This window comes from Hesperophylax consimilis, chromosome 4 (genome assembly GCF_061612785.1).
Source record: "Hesperophylax consimilis isolate HC1 chromosome 4, BYU_Hcon_1.0, whole genome shotgun sequence".
Taxonomy (NCBI): domain Eukaryota; kingdom Metazoa; phylum Arthropoda; class Insecta; order Trichoptera; family Limnephilidae; genus Hesperophylax; species Hesperophylax consimilis.
Window position 1 is genome coordinate 28,966,412 of NC_142839.1, and position 24,172 is coordinate 28,990,583.

The 24,172-nt window shown below is 31.3% G+C and overlaps 1 protein-coding gene across 2 annotated transcripts in view; it reads left to right on the forward strand.

The window, feature by feature from the left end:
* LOC149424498 (kin of IRRE-like protein 1) overlaps positions 1–24,172 on the forward strand; it is a 267,924-nt gene that overhangs the window by 131,116 nt on the left and 112,636 nt on the right. For both annotated transcript variants that reach the window (XM_089651621.1, XM_089651622.1), the window contains exons 8-9: positions 10,408–10,552; positions 11,295–11,425. In XM_089651621.1, the coding sequence (XP_089507747.1) occupies positions 10,408–10,552; positions 11,295–11,425 (276 nt within the window). The remainder of the gene's footprint in view (positions 1–10,407; positions 10,553–11,294; positions 11,426–24,172) is intronic.

Below are 24,172 nucleotides of genomic sequence, written 5' to 3' on the forward strand. Positions count from 1 at the left end.
GTTAAGGCCGTAGAGTTGTGACCACAAACGTACAGCAAGCAACGATGAAAATTTCAAAAAAATTACTCCGCTTAATTGAAAAATTCTTTGTCCAACTGGTCAATTCCATTGCGCAAAAGACTCTCGTTTATCCAGTTCGAAAATTCTTTATCCAATCCGTTAATTTTTGAGAAATTTATTTATTTATTAGGGTTTCTACAGTAATATTATAAATTAAATTAAAAGCAACAGTAGTTTAAACTTAAACTAAACAATATTAAATGAAGAATAACAACAACATTACATAAATTATTTATATATATTTAAATAAAGCAAAAAATACAATTTACATAGTAAGTTATACACGCTAACTGAAGAACCCTTGAAATAAAAATAATAAAAACAGATATTTTAAATACTTAAGGATGTGTATAGATTATGATTATGATTAAATAATTTGATGCTTAATGTATCAAAATTTAAAACGAAAATATCAGCGACATCTATAACTTCATTGCCAATTCTGTGAATCCTTTCCAAGACAGAATTCAACCTCAAAGTTATTGTTGTGAAACAACATGTTCTATCTAGTCTGCTTCAGAAGTACATGAAATGTCAAATTAATAACTTCAGGGCAGTCTAATCTACAATTAACAATTTAATACAATAAAAGAAGATCAAATATTTTAGGCCTTTCACATAATTTCGATAAATTGAGTATACTTCCTAAATTCACGTTATTAATTTCATTTATAGGAATACCAATTTTTAAATTAATAAAGCGTAAAAATTTACTATAAATTAGTTTCAATATCTAAGCAATGAGAGTTAAAATGAGGAGATCAAATGCATGATTTTTATTCAATCTGATTTCTAGCCAGATGTGTATATAATAATTTTATTGTTTTTAGGTTATCAAAGTCTTTTGCGATGGTGAGAATAAATCCATTCATTTGTAATCCTGTACTTGTATACTTGTAATATCATTCAAGAAGCGTAATTTTCAGTCAAAGATAAAACAAAGGGCGTTAATTTCTAATAGTTCTAAAGTATTTTTTAAGATTAATATTATGAATTGAATAATCAAATAAATTGCTGTAAGTTCCTAGAAATTAATACAAGAACCGTATGTATCATAATTGAATTATGTAGGTAATGTTTGTAATCAAAGCGGTGAAGCGTACAAACAGCCCCAACGTTTGTGGGGTATAAGAAATAAAACTCAACAAGGCTGACTAATCTATGAGTGCGGTGATTGGTTAGTAAGTTGTGACGTAGCTTGAAGTTCATTTACATCGGGAGATTTGAATTTACTGCAAAACAAAGTAGCGTCAAGCGACTCTGAATGCATTTGAAAATGATTTATTTAAAATACGTAGAGTTATATTATTACTAATGTTCGGAAATAAAGAGAAAAATGCCAGAAATATTTGCAGTTTTACTTTTACATTCATGATGAAGAATCAAGGTTATTAGCGCCTTGTACCTATAGGTTGCTTTTGCACTATTACTTCTACAGTGATGACGAAGAATCGAGGTTATTAGCGCCTTGTACCTACAGGTTGCTTTTGCACTGTTACTTCTACAATGATGACGAAGAATCGAGGTTATTAGCGCCTTGTACCTATAGGTTGCTTTTGCACTGTTACTTCTACAGTGATGACGAAGAATCGAGGTTATTAGCGCCTTGTACCTATAGGTTGCTTTTGCAGTTTTACTTCTACATTGACGATAAATAATCAAGGTTATTAGCGCCTTGTACCTATAGGTTGCTTTTGCAGTGTTACTTCTACAGTGATGACGAAGAATCGATGTTATTAGCGCCTTGTACCCATAGGTTGCTTTTGCAGTGTTATTTCTACATTGACGATAAAGAATCAAGGTTATTAGCGCCCTGTATCTATATGTTGCTTTTGCATACTTTCAAATTTTTAAATTGAAAGTATCATTTAGCAAAACGGTTATCATGACAATGACATGACAGGAAAAGTATCGAGAATAATTTTATTCATACAAAGTGTCGCATAGGGTTGTAGATACTCTCAATATCGCCTTGGTGAAGTCGTGAAAGTCCACCATTCGGAATCGAAATGTTGCTTGAAATGGCTTCAGCCATATAGCCAATAGCTTGGTACTTCTCCACCTCCCTCTTCCCCATTGCTTTCTCCAGCCCATACCGAATTAGCCCAAACCTTTTCATTACAGCTTCCAGAAATAATATAATTTATTTATAATGCAACGTTATTATACCACTGATGTATTACACTAGTCAATGAATTTTACCGACATAAGACAAATTTTAACATTGCCAAATATATTTTTTAACAATAACTCCACAGAAAAACCACCGTGAAAAATAATTTCCCTCGGGGCATATGTCATCTTTGGGGATGCTGTGCGAGGGACTTTTTCAGAAGATGTGATTGTGAACATGGATCTTGAAGAAATCCATGTTTTGTGAGGGAGTAAACACAAAAATCTTTTCGCAGCTGAACCGTTTTGAACTCAAAAACGACCCGTTCTCATTAGATACCAAATTTCAACCATGCATAAATGTTGGGCGCGCATTTGGCGTGTTTCTTGACTGACGTGTACCATTGACAAAGAGATAAATGACACTAGTTCCTCGGAGGATCTTCCGTTGAAATACCTGTAAAACAATGACAGCATTCCCACGCCTGTGTTCTAAAGATTGTCAACGAATTCAGGGGAATCTAACAAACGGACCGCCCGTTTCGGCACTAAGTATTCAAGGGTCCAGACCAAAGGTGATTTAATACACAGGTGATTTTCCACATAATTGCGTGGAAAAATACACTTAAAATAGTATTTAATAGCTGACCTATACCCGGCATTAACAGTTTGGAGTAAAGTTTGAAGTTGTGAATTCTAGTGTACTTGAAAACTGGGTGTACTTGTAAGGTGGAAATAATATTGTTGTTAACAATTTAAAAAGCTTATTTTTTTAATAATTTGTTTTTCTTTTTTGCACTATGTCTTCCTCAGACGTCCCCGACTCTTTCTACTGTCCACTTACTGTATACCACTTCATTAATGTTAAAAAAACTACATTCTCGATTTTAATTCGACTCCGTATATCATAAAATTTCAGAAATAATGCGTTAGCCCACTTTTTCCACTATACGTCCGGGGTTAAATTGCGCCAATTTCGAGAGGTGATTCTAAATGATAATAGAAGAAAAAAAAAAACTTTTTTCGAAATTTCAATTTTTATTTTTCCCATTCAAACATTAAAGTTTTTACCTAAAAAAATTAATTGATTACTTTAAAAAATTAACCTTCCGAATTCAGCGAACTTTTCCTCGAAACTTCTTATGGTGCCTGAACAATCCTACAAAAAAATAGAAATTATTAGAATGTGAATTTATGAAAATTTAAGAGATTTTCTCAGATATCATGAGAAATTGGGAATTTAATAGAAATTTATCAGATTATCTTATTATGGTTTACAAATCTAGCAGAGAAATATTTAAGATTATAGGGACTTTAGGTTACTTACCAAGGTTCAATAGATGAAATAATATGCTGAAAGCTGGTAATATATATTATATTATGCAGCTATTGGGTTCTGCATGTTTAATTTGGCTAATGTATGTGATAAGTTGGTTAGTCGCTATGATCTACGAAAAAAGTTGCGAAAAAAGGAGAACGACATTTACTGTCACTTAATCGAATACAATCTAAATGAAAATTTACAAAATCAAAACATTTCAGTGCCTGAAAACTTGCGTTGACATAAAAAAGATCGTGCTGAAGCCGTACCGCAAACATGACGAGTTCAGCACTTTCTACAGTTCGCTGAAAATGTAATTTCACCGGGAATCGGCTGTAATCGCCTTTTGTTGATATAAATTAAAATCTAAAGCCCACCCGAGGCGAATCGTAAAAACAAAAAAACAATCGTTTAGAAAAATCCCTAAAAAGTTATTTATTTAAGTAGCATCAAACGCTATAACACACGCGCGCTTCCGATTTTGGTGACATCAAACATTTACATTACTCGAATCATTATTTGCCGGAACGGTGTGTTTGCCAAAAACTAGACAAATATGATAGCGTACCTAATGACTTTTAAAGTCCCTTGTTAGTTGTCACTTCTATGCCCGAACACAAGATGGCTTTGGTGTATTGGTCTTAGTTTCTGGGTCGGGAGTTGCGGATTCGGTTCAAAATAATAATGAATAACGATGTTGCGTTTACCATTTATTTATGTCATATATATCATCGAAAATACGTCATTTTAATTTATTACCAAATATATTATGTAAGCTGTAAGTCCTCGTAATTTTTTTTTCTAACTTGAATTCTCTCGATAAATGAACTATTTTATTCTTGCATTTCAAGGGACCCTTTTTAGAACTCCAATTGTAAACCAAAATGAATTGTTAAAAAAATATGACAAGATACTATATTTTTGTAACGTAAATATTTTTCAATTGTTCAATACATAGAAGTAATATGAAACTCCGGTGAGGTCTGTTATTAAGAATTATAATAAAATATTTCGTAATACAATATCATTTTAATGGCTGGAAGGACCAAAGAGTTGGTAGTGATAGGGTGGTAATCCCCCAATCTTTGGGATAACAAAAGGGTCACGTTTGTGCTGCGTACATGAAACAGGGTACAGGGTAGCCTACAACAGCATGTCACTGCGATCCTGATGTACACACGTACGTTGAATACAACACTCCCTCAGGTTAAATGCTGTAATACCTACAATATGAAGCCATTTTTACAAAGCCTCGTTGTTAAACATATGTGTGCTTTTATAATGGGTTAAATAAATTTTACATTTTAAAAGTATTCATTGTAGAGTGTGTACATATGTATGTAAGGTTTACCCAAAGATTAATAATTTGTGGACTGTGGTATATTTTATTCAATTTATTGGAATGACTTTTGAAGGTTAGACAGAGGATAAAGGTTGAATTCCCAGTTGCGGGAATTACTTTTTTTCTGTGTCTTTTACTGTTTTACCTAGAATTCTTAAAATTGTCTTATTATTCAATGATTAAATACTTAAATTATACGCTATTTAGTTGATAAATTATTATTTTCAATCATTTATAACACTATACGTATTGAATAAATCAATATGGGTTTTTTCCCAACAGATCCATTAATTTCTATTTGTAGGGATTTTACAATTACACATGTAACGCACTCAATAAAATAATTTAAGTATATGCCATTTACACAGATTTTCAAAAGGTATTTGATAAAGTGAACCAATACATTTTATTACAGAAGTTTGAGGGGAAAAGTATTCATGGTGACCTATTTAGACGCCCTTAATCATATTTAGAAAACAGAAAACAGCTAGTACTTATTAATGATTATGAGTCATCACTAACAATCGTAACCTCAGGCGTACCCCAGCCTTCCAATTTTAGCCCTTTACTTTTTTAAATATTAATTAATGATCTTGGCTCAATTTTACGTTGTGATTATCTTATTTGCTGATGATCAAAAAATTTACCGTAAAATCGCCACTGCCTCATATCATGATGTCCTTCAGAGCGACCTTGATACGCGCAGTAACTGGTATAGTCAAAATAATATGTTTTTGAATGTTGTTAAAATGCTATATTATAACTTTCACTCGAAACAGATTATGCATAATCCATTAACAATTACAAGTTGAAAGTAGTTACTACCATAAGATATTTAGACATTACTCTTGATTCGAAATGTATGTTTGATGCACACATTTATGATGTTAAGAGTAAATCTGAGATTCATTTAGAGAATATCAAAGCCATTCAAAAACCTCCCATCAATTAGTCAGAAGAAAATAAAATTTTGGAAGTGTCATATGGAACCTACATTATATGGAATATGTCAATTCTATTGAAATATAAAAAAATGTAAATTCTATGGAAAATTCCTAAGACTATTTTCAGAAGGTGGATTAAAAGCCTTACTTCAAGCTTATGAGAAACGACTATAATACTTTAATTTTCATACATTAAAAATAAGAAGAAAATCGACCGATTTAATATGTTTATACAAAATAATTCACAACAAGCTTAAAACCACTCATTACCTTAGTAATATTCAAATTAAAGTACCTAATATTAAGGAGTCATAAAACATTTCCCCTTGAGTTATTTAATAACAACATTGCATACTTTAATCCACTGTCTTGAATGTGTCGTCTGTAAAATACTATTGAATGTGACTGTATAGACTTCATCTATACGAATAGTCTCGCATATTTTAGAAAGCAGATTAAGCTAATTAAATATTATCTCAAATTGCAATATTTTTTTTATCTAACCTGGCAAGACAAGGGTCCTGGGTTTGATAGAGACAATAACAAGAAATAACGATGGCACGATACAGAAAAGCTTTGAAAAAAGGTAATCAAATCAATTCCTAGTATGGAGTTCAAACATTATAATTTAATCATTAATTTGTAAGCACTCAATCAACCAACAAAATCAAGATTTTCATGAAATTTCTGAAATGAATTGGATCGTTATTGATTATTGGAAAACTGTGATTTAGGATTTAAAAACACTTATTACTAAGATTTATTGTTAAAACAAATGTACTTACCTTTTCTTCTCAAAGGAGAAAAAAAAACATTTTGCCTTAATTTAGGTATATATATATATATATATATATATATATATATATATATATATATATATATATATATATATATATATGCTGACCGGATAAATCATCAAAATGATAATTCATTACATCTTTAAAAAGTTATATAAAGTCATGGAAAGTGATGAAACAAAAAATTATAAACTGGATTATTTAGGTTAGGTTTAAATTTTTGTTTCCATCGTTTCTAATGACTTTATATCACTATTTAAATGTGTGTTGAGTTATCATGAAACCACATATATATAAATATATATTCCACTCATAATAACGCAATGTATACAATATATATTATACATATTTAAATATATATTTCACTCATTATAACGTAATGTGTACAATATATATTGTCTATATATAAAAACTAATTATAAGCCATAATAGTCCTGAACTATCAATACAAATTGAAAATATCTCCCGTATAAAAATAAATGCCGCCAACGGGAAATGAACCCGTACCTTCTGATTTCCAGTCACATTGTCTTATAAACATCAGTTAATCATTAACAAAAAAAGAAAAATTAAAAATCATAATGAATATATTGAATATTCAGAAATGTCTGAAACCAATTCAGTACATTTTTTATAAATCAGGTTTAAACTTTATTTTATAACGAAGCAGAAAAATCAAACGATACACAAGTTGTTTTTCGTATTTTGTTGATCATGTAAACATTAAGGAATCTTCTTTAAACCTGCCTGAAAATCAACGATACTAAAACAAAATTGAAACTTTCAACTAAGCATTTTTTCAAAATTTCATAAATTAATTTTTTAACTTCTTTTGATGACGAAGTTTGTATGAAACAAAGCTGTCATTATGAAATTTTATCACCTCTTTATTCTTTGATAATAATTAGTCAAAAATGGCAAAAAGTACCCGGGAAGGTTATTTGAGTATCAATTTATCATCTTGAATAAATTATCGAAAAATCCCTTTTAACACTTAATTCAATGCCTTCGCTCGTCAACAGAAACTTTGGTTTTATCTGTTTTCCGCCTCTAAGCTGATTTCAGTGGCCTATAAACTTTTGACTGGAGTAAAATTTTAATTTGCCTTGATTGATTTATTTCACCCCTTTTTTGAAAGTTTTGGGAGGCTTACGCCGGTTTTTACATGATTACAATTAAAACGCGAATAAATTAGTAAAACAAAATACGTTTTTTACCCTCGACGATCTACCTATACAAATTTTTCAACAGTCTTATGTTTGGTTTTATGTATGCGTAATTGAAAGAAAATTGGGAGTTCTTTCCACCCAAGCAGAAATAATTATCAACGTTCCAAATTCCAATTCGTCAATTCCAAGAACAGTTACAAAATCATACCTTGTCGAAACGTATATAATGTGATCAAAAATGTAATCAACTTAAGAATCGTTAATTTATGGTATTCCAAATATTGGCTTGGAATCGTGTCTGTGTTTGAATATATTTATAAGCTGTTAATATCCATGTATTATTTTAAAATATACCTTTGCATACCCACACATCTTTTTAAGAATCACAACTTATAAAATTTTTCGTTTGGCGATGACTATAAATTACTTTTGAAGGGAAACACAGAGATGGAACAAAGCTTTCTCTTATTCCACACTCCTTGTTTTGTTCACAATTATGCATTTAATCTAAAATTATCTGATTATATAATAGAAAAAATTGTTAAGGACTCAAATTTCCATAATATCTTCCCGGAACATCTTATTTGTTTCTTCTTTGATATTTGCATTAAATTTTGTTTTCGCAAAATATCTGCACAATATATTACGTGAAACCATGGTCTATATTATATTAAAACGATGTAGGTATGTATTTTGATATGAGATACGAAAACACAAAATATTATTTGTTATGAAGCAAACGATACGAGGCTCCTCTTTACGCTCTAGCGAGCTGCTTATTAGGCTGCTCTACTTCACTATGAATATTTTCGCTGGAATAATCAAAGTTACATTAATACTAAAGCTCGTTCGGTTTTATGGTAGGAATTTGTTTTTTATGAACAAAATACTAAAACACTTAGTAAATTCGCAAATACTGGAAGCCCATTAAAGAATGTTTGATAACTTGTTATTAAAAATTTATAAAAACTAAAATATATTTTTGTTTACATAAACAAACTCTTTTAACCTCCAACTTTTTTACATGGCTAATATTAGTCATTCAGAATATATCTGAACACGTCTTCAACGCAGGTGGCCTTATACAAATAACTACAATGGACGAAAATATTATTATTTTATTTATATTATAACACATGTTCCGACTTCTTCATAGCATATTCGTGCTTTACTGATAGTTTGTTATGAAATTTGCTAATTCATTCGTTATATGCCTCTAGTTCTGTTTTTTACCATGAAAACGAATAATTTAACCACATTTTTAATAAATTAATAATATATCATATGAATAAGTTTTGTCCGTACTGGAAAGCCTGTGAGCGTATAGGAAAGGGCATTGGTTTTAAAGTTGACTGCCTAGTTCAGTGGTCAGAGCAGACACACGGAAAGCAAAACAACCCGGAGTTCATACCTAGGCCTCTGCACTCAATATTGTGTGGCGTATGTTTTTTGTGCTTTGTTAAATGTAAAAATTATTTCAAAGTTTACGCAAGAAAACTGTTATAATTTTGGAAAAATAGCTATTTCAGAAGAAAATTTTTAGACTGTTTGCATTTCTTTGTGTAATTTAGTAATTCCTCCGTTATTCGAAATTTGGAGATCCTTTGTTCCTTTGGCACTAACAATATCAATATTAGTTATCGTTAATTATCGTCAGATCCTAGTTCTTGATAAATTATTTTCTATGGCCTCTCAATCAGGATGTACTTACTTTTGTCTAAATTTTATAAAGGACATCGAGTGATAAATTAATTCTCACAAACATCTGTATTGTTTAATACTATCGAGAATGTCCGTAATTAAAGGTCGCGTACAAAGGAATTTTCGATTGTAATTGAGCAAATCTCTCATAAAGCCGGCATTTTGCTTTTCATTTTGACTTAATTATTATTTCTCTAAACAATCAAAGGTTTTGAAACGATTGAAGATTTGGGTTCAAGTTTTATCTATTTATAAATTGCCAAATCAAGTGCCACGTATTACAATATTTCTGTAAAATTGTTTTATTTTATAATCTACTAATAATTTTTTTTATTATTGGATACAAAAATAGATTTCTTGAATGAAAAGTTTGAAGAATTCACTTGTCTGGAACATATTTTTTGTTATTTTATTTTTAATATTCATTCTTGTAAGTAATAATAAATGCAAAACACTTATTATAAACATTTAACTTTTATATTTTTTTACAGTTGTTATTTTTATTTCTGTGTGCTTGTACTCTTCCAGAGTTATTTACTTTTATAATGTTAGCTCGTAAATAAAATAAAATTCTATCTTACGATTTTTAATAGGCTATTTGTATATGGTAAATCAAAATTACAATATTTGTTCTATGGTAGAGAACATAAAAAATATTTCATGATTTTAACTTAAAGGAAAGGTAAAAATTATTTACTGTATTTGTACCAATACACATTATTTCAATAAAATTATATTTACTGTTCAGCTTTTGCTGACAAGCTAGTAGCAGTAGCTCAGAGTGTACTAATTAGCATTGTATTAAAAAAATCTCTTTTTGAAAATACATATATTTCAAAAGTTTCTAAAATAGTACGTTACGATATTTTGGAAGTTAAAGAGTTATTTCGCTTCATATCGAGTAAACACCGTAAGATTTTGTTTTTTTTTAAATTTAAGTTACCTTTTTTTCTTTTCCCAGGAGGAAACTCGTGAGAACATAACGATAAGCGAGCTGAGTTTTGTCCCAACAACTGAAGATGATGGAAGGCCACTAACTTGTCGGGCGGAGAACCCCAACGTCACCGGCCTCTTCCTGGAGACCAGCTGGAATATCAATGTTGTCTGTGAGTATTGTTTCAATAATACAATAATGCGAAATTCCAGGCCAGGAAACTGAATCATTAATAAGAGGCCTAATTTATTCAGTGGCTTGGCCTAGTTTCAGGTGATTTTGAAAATAGACACACTGCTGGGACTAATATACCGCTGTGGCAATATTACAATCTTGATACTTGGATAAGGTTTAAAAGTTGAAAAACCGATTTACAAAATACAGAAAGTTTGATATCCGTCATGATAGATATGAAGAACACAAGTCAAAACAGCAACTTGCATTCATCAAACTTTTAATGATAAATTTATATTTTTAATGCAGTTAAAATACTTTAAAAGTGAAAGGTCGGAGTGTGAAAACAATTGTTGAAAAAAAAACTGAAATACATTTCAATTATTCGTTATTCATAAAAAAAACACATTTTTCTAAGGAAGAAGAGAACCATGAACCACCACTTTAACTTTGAATTTCGGACTTTCACCTTCACACCCCAATTCAAGAATTGAGCTGAGGAAGATAAGAACCACCACTTTGACTTTGAATTTCGGACTTTCACCTTCTTAATTGTTTGTGATTCCTCAAATGATTTTACTTCTGAGATTGAAATAAATTCACTTTGTTGATTTGCACACGTATACAAGTAATCGTTACTCAAAATAGGTTAATTTGTTATAAAATATTAATAATAAATGTCAACAAGTTTTTTAAGTAGTATTTTTTTAAATAAATAAAAAAAACATTTATTTCTACAGATCCTCCTGTGGTAAGCCTACGATTAGGTAGCACTTTGTCAGCCGAAGACATTAAAGAAGGGGATGACGTTTACTTCGAGTGCCACGTCCACTCCAATCCTCCCTGGAGGAAGCTGCACTGGATGCATAATGTGAGTATTCTTTTTATGTGCTCCTGGTATGTAACCCTTATCTGAGATTAGTTGTTCTTAGTTCAAGACTATCGCAGACTAGATTAATGCAAGTCTCCTCTCCGACATCTCGTCTGCTGGGTATTCCGTATACAGAGCGATAACATTTGTTTGGACTTTGAATAGCAATTGCACTTAATCCCGGTTGATTTACGTTCTATCTGATATGTACGAATGATGCAAATTAATGGAACAACTTCTACTAGTAAGGCATGTGAAAACACTAATAATAATTACTTCGCTGAGTTAAAAAGATTAATTAATTAATATGGGCTTGCCGTAAACTGAATATAACAAGAAAATAAAAAATAATTATGTTTTAAATCCTATTTATGGGACAATTTTTAAATAACGTAATCATAAATATGTCTTTTTGGCCAAATATTTAGATTATAAACAAAAATATATGCAATTTCCCTTGAGAGAATTTAACATATTTTTCAGAACAATTAATTTAAAATTAGGATTTTGCGCGGATTATATTGATTGATATTATTTTTCTGCGTTGACCTCACACAAAAGTCCATGAGAACAATAATTTTCCTGAGGGCCTATGTCATCTTTGGAGATGCTGTGTGCAGGGTGTTTTTTTTAAGACAGAAAGGAGAGACAGTTCTGGGAAGGTGAAAGGCATGAGGATTAGGTAGGAATCTAGGGTTTAGTGTGCCCAAGACTGAAAGACCCTATGAAACCGGCAACCCCTGCTAAATCACCAAACGTGACGAACCACTTGGGGTGACCTATGGTAGAGGTGATAGTTATCTCAGCAAGGAAGATCGCAGTGAGTATATCATTGTATCTATCTGTTACGAAAAGAGATAATAAAATACTTATTATCTAATAAATATTTGCCTATTACAATTAATGCGACGCGTATATCTTACTCTAAACCGCCATGGCTAGATTATTTGAAAAGATATTATCTACAGCCGTAACAGACCATCTAATGACAAAGGATAACTAGTTCTGGTTTAAATCTGCACTACACCTATGGCAATATATTCCTTAAAAAAACCATCAACTATTAAAAACTAAGGAAACCGTCAATCTATCCCTGCTTTCTAGATCTAAGCGAAGCGTTTGAGATTGTTTGTCACAATAAACTCTGTCAAAAACTTAGGAATAAACCCGTTTCGAAAGATCGTATGATAGCGATTCTTTCAATTTGGGACACGCAGCATAAAATGTGGTGAAATGATCTGCTGAGTTTTTCAAAAAAATTTATTTGAAAAGTGGCATAAGGCAAGGAGAAAGCATGTCTCCAGAACCTTCCTAAATATACACAGATGAATTTATTCAAAGAATTAATAACACAGAAGTAGGTTGCCATGTTCAGGAATTGTGTGTAAATAATATTAATTACGCTGATGATATGGTTCTTCTAGCACCGTCACTTAGCGCACCAACGAAACCACTCCAAAATTTTGCAAAAATCATAACCTTGCGTCCAAATAAATCATTATGGTTTTCAAACGTAAAAACGAACTCATGCAAACACCCTCAGTATGGTTAGACGGAAGAAAAATGAATGTTAGTCGTGGTGTCAAATATCTGGGATATATTATCACACACGACAAAGAAGAGCGATATCCGTTAGAGCAAGTATGCTGTCTGGCGTTTTCAATTTTGCAGAAAAAACGTCAAATTACACTGCATCCAAATGGCATAAGCTAAAAGTTGGCTTATCGTTAACTATTCCGCCTACCAAGATACTGCGGCGCTACGGAAATGTTTCTGGGAGGATGAGCGGATTCTTTCAGAGTATGCGAAACTTATGGCGCAGACTACGCCAACCGAATAATACAATCATCACTGCCATGGTTGCCTTGATGAACTTTCACTGATGGCCTGAGGGAGACGGAAGATGGTCAAACATCCTCCATAAACGGCTGCTTGCATTTATTTTTGTGTTCAACAATTTTAACTTCTTTACAGAGTTTAAAAACACGTTTAATGTTTTAATATGTTTCTTTGACAAAATAATTTGTTTCTTTGACATATATATACTCGTATAGAGGCAAATATCGATCTCTGGACCCCTTATTCCCGATATATTCATTAGCTGGGTATTGAACAAAGAACCTTCATATCGACAGCGTTAAAAAAGGCGTTATCTAACAAAACGGAGTTTAAATAATTGACATTAGGTTACTAAATTTATATTAAAAAGAAAAGTTGCAATGAAATCGCCTTTCAGTAATACGAGTATCTACCTTTGGTACGGCTTTAACGACTCAACGTGATGTTTTAATGATTATGATTTTAATTTGATTTGTGGAAGGCTTTCTCATATGGAGGATTTTGCGATCATTATTACTGAATTACTTTGTTATCCCTTGAAACATTATAACTTTCATTAAAATAAAAACTTTTGCAGAAAGCTTATCATAACATCAGCATAGATTTTTATTTAAATTTGTTGAAACCACTTAATAAGTTTACTTTGCCTGAAAAGTTGTATTTCCAGAAATTGTAAACTTATCGCCGTGTTATTAAAGTTGCGTAATTTTTTTTTTGGGGGGACAAATTTAGCTTTACAGGCAGAAGACGGTTAACTTTGACCTTTAATAAGAAAATTCTAAGGTTTTATGAAGTCGTTTGTGTTTTATTATGTTTTAAGGTTACTTGCTTATATATTATATAAATAAAATTCAGTAACGTTAGAATAAACAGTGAGTAAATCTCTTGAGATATGCGTAACTACGCCACACATAAAAGGGCTGCAGTTATCGGGATAAATGCACACACTATTTTTTTAACAAAATTTCAATTGAATTTTCATAGAATTGTCTGGTTTTGGGAAGGATTTACCCAGAGTACTCTTAAATCCTTAATTATTTAAAAAAATAATTTTCTAGTATCTAATTAATTCGCACTTCGTTCCAGACAAGAAAGCAGTCTTATTAGCGTTTTCTTCATTACTATTTTAAGGTAAACATTATTTTTATATTTTAACAAAAAATACAAAAAACAGCTTCTGCTTTATACGTGTTTTGAAAAGTTGATCTGAAATACTATTAGAAGTAACCATGTTATAAAATAATATTATGATTCTTTTCAAATTTCCTCTGCTTTTTTTCTAGCATTTTCCCCAACTCCCGTCAAATATAAACAGTACAATTAGCGTTGAGGAACTTTAGTGTTATTCTTGAATTACTATTTTGTTTCACTAACCATTTTTTTGTCTTTATCTTCCTGGTTCTACTGAAAAAAAAAATATTTTTTTATGTATTAACATACTCTGGGATCCAAAGTTGGTTTATAATGCAGTTCAATAGTAGTATTTGAACAGCAGACCTAGCGTAATGTTGATTATTCGTTACGCTCATAAATTGGTACTGTCCAACATTCCTACCATTTTTGAGAGGACAATTACAAACAAAAAAAGATAAATGAAATGCAAAGTGCTCGAGTTCAAACACGACTTCATTACGCTCGATCAATTATAAAAAGCCACTGAGGTGATTTTTCACGAAACGCGCCATTCAAAACTTACTTATATTATTGTGTTGTAATATTATTATGTTTGTATTCAAATCAATGTTCTGGATTTATCGAACTTGACGTTTCATTTCTTTCAAGTATACAGAGGTAAAATGCACAAACTTCGGGAGGTGATTCTACATGATTGTAGAATCAAAAAAGAAAAATAACATTTTTCAAAATTCTTTTGTTTTTTTCCATAGAAGAATATGTTTTTTTCATTCAAATAATTCAACTTTTTAACCTGAAAACAACCTTAAAATCACCTTTCAAAGTTTGTGAACTTTACCAAATTCATGAAAGTTTAGCATATTAAATTAAGCAATACACAACAAAGAAAATGACAAACGAAATGGGTAACAGGTAGAATAGATTTGTGATTCTTAGAATTAATCCTAAATTTGTTATATTTTTTTTAAATAGTGTCTACCTATATATTTAATGAGCTAAGTGACATGTTAAATTTCACGTCTAAGTAATTAATTGAAGTTGTGCTGAATGTTGCTATTTATTTTATCAATGTGATATGATTTTGAAAAATTTTCTCTTTGACGGAAATTATAGTGACTCTTTTTTTCATTGAAATATAAACCTTTAAGTGTGCACCAACCATAAAGTGATGATAATTGCAAATGTGTACAATCTTCTACTGAAAACAGTATTTTTGGCGTTCAGGGCCATTTTTAAGCTGTGGTTTGGCAACGTTGAGACGACTCAACGTTGCCATTTTCTTATATGATTCTATTTACTCCCGCTTTAGTTCTATTGTATGATGTTTAAAATTTTTTATTACCGGTTAAACTTATTTACTGAAAAAGTATTTTTTCCATTAGATTATATATTATGTGGTCATTATTAAGTCTTTATTACATATTAAAAACAGCAAAGGTCCAATATGAGAGCCCTGTGGAATTCCCTTTGTTATAGTAAAAATATCCGCGGAGCGCCGACCCTCATACATCCACTTGAGTAGTTTTCTTTCGTAAATGTAACTCTCAAACCATGACAGAGTATTTTCATTTATGCCAAACTTTTCCAACTTCTTGATTAATAGTGATTGATCTAACTGGTCAAATACAAAAATCAGTATAAATGGCATTCTACTTGTATTCAGTTTCCAATGCTATCCGGGTGTATTGGGAGCTTTCAAGAAGGATTTTTGTTGAGAAGATGTCGTGTTATTCGATAATAATATTAAAGTAAGTAAATTTACGTGAACGAGTCATATATTATTGACTCGAATAACTTTCCTACGCAGTCAAGTTTAGAGATAGGTCTATATTTTTATATCGTTCTTGAAACCCTTCTTCAAGATGGGAGTTACAAAGCCGTATTTATATAACTGGAAATACTCTTTCTTGTGGTAATTTATTACAAAATAGACTGAGTGGCCTAGCAAGGACATCTGTGCACGTTTTGACAAAAATAGAACTTTATTGTTAATATAGTAATAAAATTAAGACAAGTTCTATTATCGTGAAACAAGCACTTTAAGGTACCGTTTAATTAAAGAGAAACACTTTCCAGATAAATTTCCAGCTCCTTGGTAAAATAGTATTCTTCGGTGTTTAGTAAATATCCAACTTTGACTTAAGATTTCAATAGTTAATCAAACGAGAAGGAGTATATATATTCTAAACGAAATACTAATTTAATAGTTTTTAATAGCTGACAAGCAGTTTTAAACTTTATATTGAAGGTTTTAGGTTTAATCTCAGTTGATTTTTTTATTATTTTCATTTTCCGTTAGCATTATCAGTATATACTGACAAATTTATTACGTTGATTGATGCGTTCTATGGACAGAACTAGATTAAAAGCTGTTTTAACGACCTTTTGTAAATATATCAAAATCACTTTCAAAATGTCAATACGAGACTTGATGCTGTAAAACAGTTAGCAGGAATGTTGTGCAAAGGTTTACCGCGCTAAAATAAAATGAAATTACGACAATTTTCGGTTGGGGAAGGTTTTACCTATTTTTAGCTTATAATTTATAATTATTTAAAAATCGTGGTTCTATGTTTAATCCTGTACAAGCAAAGTACTTTATGACATACTTTTGAGCGACCGCTTGCAAGAATGTGTCCAATTTATACATACCAAAAATATATGACAAACGGCGAAATCTAATTGGAGTCTTTGGCTTTATACAGTAACAGACTTTGGCAGTAAGCAGTTCATATGTAATTTCATATTAATTTGTTGAGGAACAATTTTAATTAAATCGAATGGCCAATATAAAACCCAACATCTTTCACTCGGATGGATAAACAACTTTTGGTTTTCAATTATGACAGTGAGGAAAATTTATTCAAAGGTTTTAATGTACTCCACGGGATGTGTGGAATCGCACTAACTTCCCGGACTTAAGAATAAAGAACAAGTTTTTTTTATAAATTTTGAATGTTTTTTTTTTTAATTTATTTATTTTATTTATTTATTTATTTATTTATTTTATTTATTTGCAAAAACAGTACAAAAACCAATACATTGCAAAAGCGGTAAACAAATTATTGAAGAAAATTTTATACATAAGTATACAGTTAAAACATATGCAAAAGCGGTAAACAAAATATGGAAAAAAAAAATTATACATAAGTATACAGTTAAAACAAATACAATATTTCGCGCTTAAAGTCGTTGTAGGACATATGGAAAATATCCAAGTTAGCTGGAAGGGAGTTAATTAACCTAGTGAGTCTTCCCAGGGGCATCACCATTGGTAAGTTAGTTCTGGACCTGGGAAGAATTAAAAGCCTGTGTTGGCGGCCTCTCGTGAAATTATCCGGGACATATAGTCCTATTTTTGACAGAATGTCTGGAATTGATACTAAACCATTCAGAAGCTTGTAAGCCATCATCAATAATGCGACGTCCCGTCTGGAACTAAGGCTGCAGATATTCAGCAATCCCGAGATAAATGCTGTTGGAAACAGCCATGGGTAAAAACCAAACTCTCTCATATAGAGGTATCGTAAAAATTTCTTTTGAATTTTCTCGACCATTAGTACATAGACAGTGTCCTCTGGCCCCCATACCTGAGATCCACTCTCGAGAATGCTACGCACTAAGCTAAAGTAAAGCAGCCTAATGACTGCAAGGTTTGTCAGTTCCTTTGAATTGTGTATGACAAAACCTAACATTCTTGTAGCTGATTTACAGATCTTTTCAATGTGAGCGTGAAATGTTAAGCGAGCGTCATACACAATTCCTAAGTCCTTATAAGTCACCGTATGCTTTAGTGATGTATCTTTCATTTTGTAATTAAAATATACGATCTTTTGTGACCTCGTAAAACACATAACTGAGCATTTTTGGAAGTTGAAACCGAGTTTGCTGTCAATACTCCAGTCAATAATTGCATTTATATCTTCCTGGAGCTTTTTACAGTCTTCTAATGATCTTATTCTTAAGAACAGTTTAATATCATCTGCAAAAAGTAAAAAACGGACGAATTTGATTTTTCCCCGAATATTATTTATAAAAATTAGAAACAATAAGGGTCCTAAATTGGAACCCTGCGGCACACCAGAGTTTGTAGGATACGCGTTAGAGTTAAAACCACCATAGGAAACGAATTGTTCCCTTTCTTTTAAATAGTTAGCAAAGAGTTTAATTAAGTTTTCGGAAAAACCAATTTCTTCAAGCCTACTTATACTTGTATACTTGTGCTCCTGATGATGTGAACTTGGTTCACGAAACATGTTGAGATTTTGTATCGAAATAAAGTGATGTAAACTAAGTTATTTGTGTTTTAATAAAAAATAAATAATGCCATCACAAAGTGAAAAGCAGTTAGAAGAAGTTTTCTTCGAAAAATTAAAAATTAGTACAAAATAAATTTAAAAAAGCAAAAGAGTATCTACGTGATACTAATTAATATTATAATATTTTTTTGTGAAAAATATTTTTTGTCATTGGTAAATTCATTATTCCCTTAAGCCAAAACATGTCCGTTCAAGCAGCAATTCGTATAATTAAGCAATGAAAACATTAATTACAAATGTGAGATGGAAACAATATGTATTTTTTCATTACATGTAATACGCCAAAAAATCAAATCTTCAGTGTTTCCCCCATGTTACATGGCGGGGTATTATTTTATTTACGTACGAGTATGTATATTAAATGTCAAACAATAAAAGAACTTCATGTAAAGGAATATTCAATTTCCTTAGTGGAATGTACCCATCTAATATTTGCACGTTGGAAATAAATTGCTATTTGAAATACTGGAAACGAAACCGCAATTCTTCGTTCCGATTCAACACGCGAATATTTAAATGTACCTACATATCCAATCCACGTGGCTCGGATTAGCATTAAATTAATTTGAATGAAAAATCTCCCTACACATATTACCATACTGTCGCGTCGTAACTTATATTAAATATTTGTATGCAGTGCTTTATCTGCGAATCTGCTAGCCATTGGCAACGAAATCAGAATTAGTTCAGCATGAATAATTGTTCGGAAAATTTGACATTATAGTTTGGTAAAACATATACGTTTGTAGAGTTTTATACTTCCTTGGCAAATTTTTTTTTTTAATCATTTTAATGCCATTGTAATAAATATATTTTGTAAGATTTAATGATTGTGATTTACAAAATATTAGGCATCTAAATAACAAATGTGCCGAAAGTACCGAAAGCAAAGTCAATCTCTTTGTAAATCCATTCAAACGTGTTTATGATATTGATATTCCTAAAAATGAGATCCTCTATATTACTTAAAGAAACACTTAACTTAAGTCATCAGTTCATTGAAATATAAAAGTGTATAAAAGCATTAGTTAAACAACATGTCGAACAAAAGCATAGATCTACTGGACTGGATGGTGTTCCTCCAATATATTTTAAAACTTGTTTTAACATTTTACTTACCCATTAAATATGCAATTTATGCCATTACCTTCATGACAATAAAATAATAATAAATTATTGATTTATTATATATATTCGGAATTTAAATTAATTAATTTAAAAAGCTTTAAAAATGCTTTGTTTTATAATAGTATACAGTACGGCAGGTGTCTTCAAGTCGCTAGAATGTTTGAAAACACTTCTACAGGGTGGAGCAAAAGTAATCACCTGATGTTCTTTTGCTGTAATTTTTTTATGATAAACTTTGGTATTGCTTGTGAAATTTATTTTATTAATCCATTAGAATTTATTTCAGTCAAAAAATGTATATCAGTCAAGTGGCCGCCGCCAGAGTTGATGACCATACGGGCCCGTTTTATGGCATTTTCCATCACTCTTGCCAGAACTTCGGGAGACAGGTTTTCGCATTCCTGGCGAATATTCTCATTAAGGACTTCAAGAGTCTGAGGCTTTTTGACGTAAACCCGCGACTTCAAAAAACCCCATGAAAAGAAATCTGGAACGGTTAAATCGGTTTGTTTACATCAAAACCGAATTGACATTTAACGCCATTTGCAAAAGTTATAGCGTTTTCCAATAGGGTGATTACTTTTGCTCCACCTTGTATAAGTAAGCAGTGAGGTAGAATATAATTATTCGAAAATTCGGTTCCCATTTTACAAAAACCATGAAGCACATTCCATACATATAGATTCTAACAATATAGAAGAGAACAACCGAAATTCTTTAATTTTGTTTAATATTTCAGTTCAATTTCTGATTGACGATCCATTGTTAACAGAACGATTGCCATCTCTGATTCACAGACGTAATGTCAACATGCTGAGACTATTCTACAGGTATTTTATGGAGTCTGCTCCAAGGAGCTGGCAACATTGATCCCGGGTGATGTTGGCTTCATGAGAAAGAGCCGCTTCTTCGATTAGTTTTTGTATAAGACGGCTCGTATGTGGAACGAGGTACTGGCATCTGTTTTTCCATCTTCATGTAATCTGGGCCTCATCAAAAACCGCATTAATAAATCCCTCAATAATTACCCCGCCTTAGAACGTTGCATTGGTGACAAAGCTTCCCTGCTTTTACTCTGTACAGACAAATGCGCAAAAAAAAATACAAAAATGGAGAGATATCGCAAAATTCGCAGTGTAATAATGTATATTTTTACTATTTTACGACTCATATTACAATATACTTCGTGATAGGAGCTCCTTCACCAGCGAGTATTTCGCACTGACTGTTAGAATATGAAGGACGTTTTAGGTTATACGTGGGACAAAGGTGTGAAGAGGCCTTCACTTATACATGTGCTTTTTTTCTACTGAAATTCACAACAGACTATTTATACTCTGAAATTTTTACCCGTTCGTAAAGCGTTCACCTGTGATTTATTTTTTTGATTCAATTCCTGAAATTAATTAAATGTGTTACCTTTCAGAAGTTTAATAAATAATGTTTCGAATTTAAGCCGAAAATTGAAGAGTTTACTGAAATTAATGTTTTTTTTGTGTAATTATTAAACAATAAATCCATTCGACAAAAACAACGCATGAAAATAAAATGTTGACTGTGATACATAAATAAGTAGTGTCAACTTTTATCATCAAAATTATAAAACTCCTAATTAAAACTTAACACTCTGACACTCGTAAAATAAAATAAAATAAATGCATTTAATGAACTTTACAAAATTTAAATAAATAATTTGAAGTTTTGCAGGGTATTTTATTTATATGTTGTCAATTTGTGGTGCTGTATTAATAGCTGATCTAATTTTTTTAAAGACAAACAATCGCAGGCTTCAAAAATCGCTGCGTTTGAGATCTGTTGATTGAAGATTGCGAGCCGTTAAGTATCGACCCAGAAGCCTCTTCAAACGGTGGGTGAACTATTTTTCACATCATTGAGATTATCGATATGAGATTTGCACAAAACAATAATTATTATCTCCCCAATTTATACGTCGATTGCCACTACATAACAGTAAGTTAATACTAAGTTTTCATATCCAATGCCCTTTACCAAATTGTCGAACAAATTGTCATTTATTATTATTTATAACTGGGTACACAACAAAGTTTCCTCGTTTACGTGTTTACTGTTGAGCAGTTAATATTGTATATGGCTTTAATGGCCGTTATTTCAAATATTGACAAGAAATCGTAAACAATAGGGGTATATGGTAGTTTCCCAATTTAGGTGAGTAAAGATATCTATTTATTTGTTTTGATTGGAAAGTGTACCTCTTTCAATGATTAGTTGCTGATTTAGTACCACCATAGTTGGGTGTATTCTGTCAGAAACAAATTATGTTATAAAAAACAGTTCTTGTTTACTTTTAAATCATATTACGAAATTTCTCCATGATCCGCTTCACAGCACGGCACTCTTTTTTGCTGTTTAAAATTGAACCATCTTTCCACAATTTCATAAATTTGTTCATATAACCTTACGCACAACATTAGTATGCAGCTCTGTGGAGTATAACAATTTCCCTCGGTTGGAGCGGAAGCGGAAGACGGGAATTTCATAATATGGCGGCTGGACCGAACTTCCGGCATATCTTTAGTGTTTATAATTTAAATATTGTTGCTCTTTTACGTTCTGAGCATCGGGAATACACGTTTAATTTGATTATTAGTGTGTCGTTAAAAAGGGAGATTCCCATGAAAGGCGAAATAGCTAAGAGTGAGTAATTTTTACATATTAAAGTCTAAAATTTGTACAATATTGTCATTATGACCACACAAGTATTTTGAAAACATAAACGTTGAGTGAAAATATAAAACCTAGTATAAAATTGTGCTCGTGGACAAAAAAATATATATTTTGTGCAGTATAAAGTGTACAAGTCAAAAATAGCAACTTTTCAGGAGAGCAATATCAAATATAAATTGTAAATATAAATTGTGATTACTTTTACCGGGTGATTCAAAAAATACAAAAAAATACGAATTACTAGTTATTAAGACGAAAAATCATGCTGTCATAAAGAATGGGTGACCTTATACGTTTAAGAACATTGTGTGGAATGAATTATTTGTTGAGAACAAAACAAATACTGTTAGTACCTTGTAAGGACATTTACATAATAAGCCAGTCGATGACTTTTACTAAAAATCTATGATAATGATTTTATTTTCTATAACATTGTATTTAGCATTGGATTTTGTATGTCGATCACGGATAGCTTTTAAAAAATTATTTCTCATCAGGGAATTAAAGGTGAGCGTTAGCAGACGTCTCCAGTGTTTTGTGGAAGTTTTGAAATATCGGACGTTTCAAAGGGAGGAACACCAAATATCTATCTTTTTCTCACTTGAAATTGGATGTGAAGAACTATAACAAATATTAGGTATCATAACACTATACATTTAGATAGATCACATTTTTCTTCTTTTTCGTATTGCTTTTTGATAGCTAGTGGAGGTTTAATGAATGCTGAGATTAATCAGCCAGTAGACAGCATCGTCACTTGTTTTAATACAGATGTGCCTCCGGGAACTTATGAAGGAGACATTCTACTACGACGTTTTCTTGTTTTACACAATCCGGATTCCTTAAGCCTGATTTATGCAACATATATGCACAACAGCTGTGGCTGCACCGAATGAGGTTTAATGAGGTCCACGTCTTTCTAGTGTGCAACAAGGTGCTTTGTTTTTTTATGTCCGAAGTCAATCACTGAGTTTGCCGTGACTCTTCTAGATTAGCTAAAGTAGATGCAACTATTTAATTTTCACCGTCACTATTCTCTTTAACGAATTCACAGTACACTCCTGCAGTTCCATCTTTCAACAAGTATTGGGCGTTCCATTATCGCAAACATCTGTAAACCAAATTACACGTAAACAATAACAACAATTCAAATACAAAATAAAATATTAGAATCAATATTTTTATAAAAACCCCTTTGTAACTACGTCCTCCAACTAAATGCATTTAATTTGCATATATATTTACAATATTGTTGTAACTGTACCTACTCTTTCTATTATCTATCTATTGACTCCATAGTTTAAAATGTATACAACTTTGTAATTTGTATTTTGATTTATTCATGCATGTAAATATTCTTTAAGTATCTGAATACGTCTGTCTCGACCCAGGTGTACCCTAGTGAGACAGATGTCGATAAATACACGCAAAAAACATTGATAGATAAATAAATAAAAAAAATTAAAATAAAAAACCCCTCCAGCTAAATTAGCTAAAGTGGATACAACTGTTTCATTTTCACCGTCATAATTCTCTGAAAAAATTCACACTTCGCTGGATTGCTACAGTTTTAACTTTCACCCCTCCAGCTAGATTAGCTTAAGTAGATGCAACTATTTAA